At 33.0% G+C, this 8,544-nt stretch overlaps 1 protein-coding gene across 1 annotated transcript; it reads right to left on the reverse strand.

Moving 5' to 3' along the window:
* Positions 1-1,529: 1,529 nt before the first annotated feature.
* On the reverse strand, positions 1,530-8,042 carry LOC128988742 (uncharacterized). The gene is made up of 5 exons (XM_054410341.1): positions 7,935-8,042; positions 6,965-7,036; positions 6,239-6,349; positions 4,802-5,007; positions 1,530-1,684 (listed from the first exon to the last, which is right to left on the reverse strand). Exons 1-5 carry the CDS (start codon positions 8,038-8,040, stop codon positions 1,598-1,600), a joined length of 582 nt encoding a protein of 193 aa, XP_054266316.1. The 5' UTR covers positions 8,041-8,042; the 3' UTR covers positions 1,530-1,597.
* Between the last annotated feature and the right edge of the window lie 502 nt (positions 8,043-8,544).

Below are 8,544 nucleotides of genomic sequence, written 5' to 3' on the forward strand. Positions count from 1 at the left end.
CAATAGGCGAGTGACGAAATTAAGTAAGGTAATTAATATTCTCATCGTATGATGTGCAAGTAAGTAACAAGAACTAATAATAGGCAATGTTATCGGTTTCCAAAATAAATAAACATTGATTGGTACCTTAGTTCTAACGTTGAAAATAAACATTATTGTTAATCTTAACACATTTAACAACTTTAAAAGTGTAGTTTTATTATGTATTTTTGTGCAACTCTCTCGTTTGATACAATTCTTTGGATGTTGAAGATATGCAGTGCTATTAAATGAGGTACACTAGTCATTGGCATTGGTTACTCATTGCAAGGTAGAAGTGGAAACATTGGTTGTAAGCCTATAGTACTGTTAAAATAAAATGTTCAAACATTTCTGAAATCTATCGAAAGAAGGCAACCAAATATGTCAAGACAATGTTTGCACAAGAGACTACACCAATAAACAGTGTAGTGAGGAATGTTTAAACTAGAAACAATTGGAAGGACTGATTGATTTGATCTGTCAAGATATTTAGGGTTAACAAGGAACATCACTCTTTCTTTATATTGAGTTCGTAGGGCCAAGATGATGAATGATGTCACTTACTTATGCTAGCGGATTTTGCTCTCTTGAACATAGTTTGTTTACTTATTAAAGTTTAATAAATATTGCTATTAATTGGCTAAAATATTGTGTACTCTTGGTTTTGAAGATTCTTGAAAACAGTTGTTTAACAATCCGTAAGATTTTATAGTGTCACACTCTTGTATCACCAGGATTTCCTTATTGAATTATAAAAGAAATACTCTTGAATAATCATTAGGTAAAACTCAACAAGCTAAATATAACTTGTCATCGTAAATGTTATACTTGTCAACCAGACTTGATAAGAAGGCGATCAGGGACAAACGGTCCAGAGAAATATTGTAAAGAATCTAAATTGTTTTAAAATAAGATATACTCGTTTTGTAAAACGAATATTTGTTCCATATTTGAATATCATAAACAACTATATGAAACTCCTAATTTCATTGCCATGATATCATCCAAATTTATCATAATTTTTACTATTAATATATGTATTAAACTTGAGAAAATCATTTTCCCGACTTATTTGAATTCAGTTTGTAGGGTTTTATTGTTTTTTAGTAATAAAGTAGCAAAGACCAGATAGCAAATACACATTAATTGCCTTTGAACATTACACTAATAACATAAACCATGCAAAACATTTAAAATTAGAGTTATAAAAAGTGTTATTTCTCAACACTTTATAATGCTTAAATATTTTGTTTATATTCCTATCGTAAAAAATACTTACCAAGGGTTATGCAATTGAAATATAATTTAAGCATTATATTTCAATTGCTTGTGTTCTTCCTCTTTTAACCTAAAATTAATTTTGATCTACAATATAATTTTATTTTAGTATTTAGTTACGTTCTAAGTAAATAGTTACAATATTTTACAGTAAATATGTATGTTTGACTTATAACATTGAAACCTTCAATAATGTCATCGTAGTGATAAGAAACAACACAATCAACAAATAAAATTCGTACACATTTTTATTGTAGTTAAATTTGATTATCAAGTGCTCAGAAATTCTTTCGCGCTCTCAGAAGTAACGGAGCTTAAATACGAAGCAACAGTTTTCCTTTTTGTTTGACTTGTTCCACAGCTTCCACTGAACGTTGTACGCTTTCTGAAACACAAACAAACTCGATTAAAACCGAAATTGAATTGTACTCAAACCAGACTGGGTAGAAACTCACGTTAAACATGTGAAAGTATTTTGAAATAGCTTACATATTGACTTGTGCATTAGAAACTGTTTGATTGCAATACATTTCAACCTATAGCGCAGCAACTATCCATATAGTAATAGGCAAGAATGTTTCTTTAAAACCTTTTTCCTCAGCTCGTGTGCATCGCAGGGAAAATCTACGCACACTGTTGGAAATATATTTTCGTGTAAATGTACAGTATCCCTTCATAAATTAAAATAGGCTAAAAATAAGCACAAAAATGAATTTAAAATTGAAAAAATTAACATGGACCTTGTGGGTTGCCATGCTGGTGACGGAATGACAACGAAATATAAACAGAAAATCATAACAAATGGAAGAAATTCGAAACACGTGTTTTATTTACGGCGTGGAGCGAAAAAGAAACGTCTGTACATTACACATTTTTGTAGAGTTTTCGACCACTGGACGAACTTTTGTATATTTTAATAAGTAATTAATAATAATAATGATAGAAAATATTTAGAGTAATCAACCACAAATGGCATTAATTTAAGTATTGCATGAAATGTAATATATTTGTCTTTTTCTAGTATTCATCCAAACACAATTTCAATTGATTAATGATTATTTAAAACTCAAAGTGAGAATAAAAATAAAGTTAACTTTCCAGAATAAAGCTTACCAATAGATTTTTAAATTTTGAGATAGTCAAAATGAACTATCCTGTATCTTTAAGACCGTTGAATTGAATTAAATTAATCTTAATTTAATAAGCTATAAAACATAAAGGTTATAAACATAAAGGGTTATCTATGATTAAGTAGTCATTCTATTAGGAAGTGAAATTTGTAAGGCATATTATCTGGTTTCTACGTTTTTGCGTTATTGAAATACAAATATAACTCATATCAGGTAGCAAAAGTAATCAACTTCATCGGTAATATGCTATCAAATATAATCCGATTAAAAAAAAAATTGTTTTGCTGCTTTGAATTTTGAAAGACTCTCTCAAATAGAAAATTGACATTAAAAATGCGATTAGTTGAACAATACTCAAACCTTGAAAGAAATTTTGAAAATATTTGTTTATTTATACACTTATATGAGCAATGTTTGATTGTATGCTTGCTTGCACAAATATCACGAATACAGCTTCGACGATTTCCTTCAAATGTGGTAAACAATTTATTCCTGACCTAAAAACGTGTTTGACGAAGTTAACTGCCGACAAAAATCAAATTACGTAAAAAAACTAAATTGAAAGTCAGCGTTTTTTAACATTGGCCTTATAGGTTGCTAAGTAACCATGTTGGTTGAACAAAATAACAAGAAAAAAGTAAACAAAAGACTTATTAAGTTGTAACATGTGTTTGTAACAAGCCATACACCCACAATATACTGGGTAAATTACAAAATACAGTACAAAGGGGAAGACATAAGTTGTTACTATTGAGCAAAGATTACACTGAGGATAACTAGATATAGGTGAAAATAGTTCCGATCAAATACGGATTATTTTACTTGGCTCTCTCCTACCAAAACTGAATCCCCAAAGTTATCAGCTGTTTTAATTTAAACAATATGTCAAAACAAAGTTTAAGCAAATATGGGTTGTTACATACGAGTGATCTTTAATCGACTGTAAAATAAATGAATGTATTAAAGGTTGCCAGGTTATTTACATCATAATAAATTGAAATTCCACTGAAACTTAAATGTTAAAAGCCAAAATTAGTTGTAAACATAACGTGAGTTTCCTTTGAATTGATATTACAATAAAAATAAACTACACCAAGCTGTGGCTTGGTCCCCAGGTAGGCTAATATAGTCTGACGCCTATGTTGTCTTTATATAATCAAGACTATTGTATACGAGGGTGGTTTTTTTACTAACTGAGTAACGTTTTTGCGTATAAATCAGTAGTATACTTGAGCGCGGCAACGAGGCTCCTTACCTCACTTACCTACGCTTCGCTGTGTGTTTTAAAATTGCTTCAACCATTGAATCCACCCGGTAGGTGAATCGACGGTTTAAAATTGTCATAAACACAAAGTGAAGCGTACATGTCAGCTACAGAGCTGCATATCGGTGTCGTTCTGTTCACAAATGATACCAGAAAGTGGCAAGGCACCTCGTTGCGGCATACTTTAAAATGCCCCCTCCGCAGCAAACCTGCCGACTACGCGAATTTCCACTTTCCAGAGTATAAATAACATTAGGATTAACGAGTACCTAGGTTTGTTGCTACAAGGAAACTTATAAAGTGTGTTTTTTAGTAAAACATTAATATCTTGGTATACAAAATATTTCCAAGTTTGATCAAAATATATCCATAAACAAGCAAACAACAACATTACAATATTCTCCATAAGAATAACATTGGAATTTTAATTTACCATTTTTATGAATTTTCTCCATTACTAATAACCGCACAAAACACTTTGATATAATAAATTATTTTTTTAAACTCTTTAATAAGTTGTAGAGATAATTTGGGAAATTCTGTGTTGTGAGGGTCAAAAATGAGAAAACCCATTTCTACCCCACAAAACCCCCCGTAAAACCAAGTTCCCATGCTAGTTCGCGAACTTCTTCAAGTTTATCCCACCTTACGACTGTAATCTAAATTTCATCAAAATCGGGCAAAAATTACTCACGTTAAGCATGTTCACGGACGTTTACGGACGTGTACATATATAAATTTTATCGAATGGTGTTTTTGGCCTCTGGGGACATAAAATGAAAAAGTAAATTGGTCCCGGGCTTAGGTCTTACCGTGCCAACCACGGTGATAGCTACTTCGCTATAGGGAAATTCGCTAAAAACCGCCCTTGTAGTTAGAAATCACCTTGTGGGTAAATCTTTCAGGCACCGACATTGCATGAACTCTGTCATCTATGCTATAAAGTAGAACAACGTGAAAATATCGTCAAAATTTATTTTTTGACATTCAATGTGTCAAATAGTTGTTAATACGAACAGTCTTGCCAGACAGCACATGACTTGCATAAAGTTTAAGCCTCAAAGCTCAAAACTCCGGAAGCAATTTCAATGTAAACAAATCGTAATACCTTAGCAATACTGGAGTCCGGGTTGATCTTGATGTAGTCAGTGACCTCCTGGGTGATGTCGACTCCTATAGGACAGGTGTTGCCTCGACAGCCGTTCCTCACATACTCTCGGAACAGGCAGTGGCTCGCACCACCCTCTGGGGTACAGTCTGGTCGAGGAGTGTCTGCTAGGGTGAACTGACTGTACAGCCGGTCTGTCGAGAAACCTGGAACGTCATGTGGATAGATTTTATACACTAGTCAAGTCAATAATAAAAGTTACCAGTTAATGAGTAAAATTTGTTCTTTTAGATCGCATTTTTGTTATTTGAGGGATTATTGTCAAATTTTCCATCACGGATTTGATTAAGCTAAAAAGGTAACCAGCTTTACGATAAGGACAATGCATACTTACACTGCCAATTATCTACTCAGTAGGTTGTAACATAGTTAATTGTGTTATTTAATTCAGATTTCTTAAAGCATTTAGTGATGTTGATGTGACAAAATAACAGAGTTATTTATCTTTAAATTAAACGAAGAAAAGAGTCATCATCACATATCATCTCATACAACCAATCATAATTAGAACTCAACTGGGTTCGTTTAACCCACATATGAGTTCGAGAATGAGTGAGGAATAGAGTGAGATGCCCTGTTTAGCTTTATCACCGAAAACGACCAGCTGTTTCATTAGTGAAGATCATCATTGAGGCTCGTGACCATCAAAAGCCCAACTATCAATTGACCAGCTAGTAAACTGTAGTTAAGATCCATTAATGGGTCTTTGGCGTAATAGTTTTGTTACACATCTTAGGCAGGGTGCACACTGGAGAAATCCGTTTCAGGAAACCGATTTCATGAAACGAGAAACTTTAGTTGCTCGCAACAGATAGATTAGTTTAACACAGGGCAGTGCACACTGCGTTGCATGAAACTGTAATTTCATTTGTTTCTTGCAACTGGTTTAAATGAAATCCAAAAAACAGATTTCGTATAGGCTTCAGTTTCACGTTTCCATTGGTTTTATTGACTTACCTCAGTGTATTGTTATTTTTCCTCAGTACTCAGAGCTAACCTCCGGTTGGTGTCCTTCTTTGTTATTAGTGGGCTAAGTAATTCCACCAAACGTTCAAAAAGAAGCTTTGGCATTCAAAAAAATCAAAAAATTTGACAGAATCACTGCATAATTAACGAGCTACAATATAAGTAGGCTACTGTGTTGACCATCCCTAATCAACGGGTCAACCCAATACTTCCTTCTTTTCGTTTTCTTTAGCCTCCACCAATATAGTCACATCATCGTCATCCGAATTAATATCACGAAACTGATAGAATCCCGTTTCTTCTGTGTGCATTTGTTACAGAAATGGTTTTCTTGAAACCAATTTGATGAAATCAGTTTCCTGAAACGGGTTTCTCCAGTGTGCACCCTGCCGAGGTTAACAGTTAACATACCAGAATGTATCGCGATTGTGAAGTTGAGTTGAGTTTTCTTGTTTACATCGCAGGTAGATTTCCTGAGTCCTCGTCTCCAGTTTTCTGCATTAGTCTCCCCTCTAGGAATATCTAAACATCAATAGAATATGAATATTACTGTGTGATTCTTCATCCTCCGTTTGGTATAAAGAAAATGTTAGGTTGTTGAATGGAATTTCACGGCAATTTTCTTGTTAAAATCATAGACAAAAGTTACAGGACTAAGACAAAAAAAGCAAAAAGAGCACACAGTCGAGTATTTAACACCCAAATCTCCAAATTGTTTCTATTTATGGATTTGTTTAGAGATAGTGTTAAGAAAAATACGTTCTTTACCTATAATCACCTAAATAACAGTCCAATAATTCAATTTTAGTTAATTGAGTAGTTTAAAGCTAAGTGAGAGCAAGTATTTGTCATTAGATACCAAAGTTTAGGGTAGTTATATAAATCATAGACGTTACGTTTTTACTTCCAAACACAAAAAATTTTAACTGTGTAGAATTCTGTTGATTGTGAATATCGAATATTTTCCCATGCAATAAATACTAAAGGTGCTTATGGTTTATAACATAACAAACTATCATTAGTTCGATATTTAAATATTTTAATTTCTATGTATTTAGAATAAGATGTACTGTTACCCCAATCATCAGTGAAACCAGTTATAATCAGTAATCTTATCATCTCAATACTACTACTTACGATTCATGTCATGGGTTCTTTCTTTTTGACATCCCTCGACGAAGACAGTCTTGACCTTGCATTTTGGAATCCCTGCAAAATACGAAAAGGTTCGTAAAAAAGTATTTTCTCTTAAAAGCTATTTAGATTGAAACCATGTAACGTTTTAAAAATTAAAATAAAGATTTTAAGGGAATACATTGCAATAATTTTACTTTACTGGGGTAACACAATATGTGGAGATAACGTAAATGATAATTGCACATTTTATGTTATCTATATCGTACCTTTTCAACTTGAAATACATTATGAGATTGAAGTATGCTAAATATTAAGAGATACGTTTACCATAATTGCCATATTGAAATCTACTTGCACTAAAAAATAAGCATTCCGAAATCAACTTTTCCAGTTTTTATTTCTATGCAACTGCAATCGCTAATACTGTGTAGTTTGCATAACTTGATTTCCATTTGAGTAGGTTTTCAGAAAGATTACTTAAAATATCAAGTACGGTGTACTATTTTAGAGCATTTATAATACTAATGTACAATAATTTATAATAAGAGTAAAGAAAACTCAAATTTATATTCATAGGTATATTGATATTTCCCAATCGAGTGAAACTTTATTTGTAATGTTAGTTTTGACTGAAGTGTTAAAACATGTAGTTCAGTGATAAACTAAACGTAAAATGACCATTAGGTGCATGACACTATTGTGAGTTATTTGCCCAAAAGTTACAACACAACAAAACTAAATCAAATAGTAGGCTACTTTAGAAATATAAATTCTAGATTTTCCATAGTTAGTTATAATTTACACAACGGACTTGTACCTCAATTAAAGTCAATACAGAGACAATATTTTCAAAGAAGGAAGTTTCAAGTGACTACTACAAAGCAAACTCTTATCTCATCTTCAAGGGACTCAAGGTTAACAAGTACTAAGCAGTGCATCTTACCATTGACTATATAACCACGGAACTCACCAGAAGGGCTCTTGCAGGATTTGAAGGCTATCTCAGCTCTGTCGACGCCCCATACTGAGGTGATCGCAACAGATAACACTAACAGCTGTAGCACTCGTCCGTCCATGGCTCTGGTTACTGTACTGACCCTCTCGCTCAATTGTCAACCAATTTTGTCTCCCTCCTAGCCCAGTTCCCCTTCCAGCGGTAGAAAAGTGTGCATTCAAGCACAAAGCATTGTAATCAGCCAGCAAGAAATCGTATGGCAAATTCCAATTAGATAAGCACGATTTCTGATTTGAAACAGCACTTTTTGACCAATAAACGAATCATTTTAGAGTATCCACATTTATTTGTGTACTTCAGGTCTTGTACACTACGAACCGTTAAATCAGGACACGACACAATTGTAAAAGACTATCGGTGCTTTTGAAGTGGACCTTTTAGACAGAAGTCTTGCACTTGGAAAAGTAGCAAAGCGATCATCTTTAATTCTTTACCATGATTAAACCATTACATAAGAATTTGGAAAAACAATTTTGTGACCTTAAACTCCTCAAAATACGACAAATAATTTTACTGAAATTAAAACATTAACTATACCAGTTGGACGTGTACGTCAGTCGGTTGA

The sequence above is a fragment of the Macrosteles quadrilineatus genome, unplaced genomic scaffold, assembly GCF_028750875.1.
Source record: "Macrosteles quadrilineatus isolate MER2022 unplaced genomic scaffold, UCM_ALF_1.0 Scaffold_3__2_contigs__length_128488019, whole genome shotgun sequence".
NCBI lineage: Eukaryota > Metazoa > Arthropoda > Insecta > Hemiptera > Cicadellidae > Macrosteles > Macrosteles quadrilineatus.

Excerpts from the sequence above, each read along its gene's own strand:
- LOC128988742 (XM_054410341.1), bottom strand. The coding sequence starts at position 8,040 with ATGGACGGACGAGTGCTACAGCTGTTAGTGTTATCTGTTGCGATCACC. Across the intron at positions 7,037-7,934 it reads ATCCTGCAAGAGCCCTTCTG|GGATTCCAAAATGCAAGGTC; the intron begins GTGAGTTCCGTG and ends CGTATTTTGCAG. Across the intron at positions 6,350-6,964 it reads AAGAACCCATGACATGAATC|ATATTCCTAGAGGGGAGACT; the intron begins GTAAGTAGTAGT and ends ATTGATGTTTAG.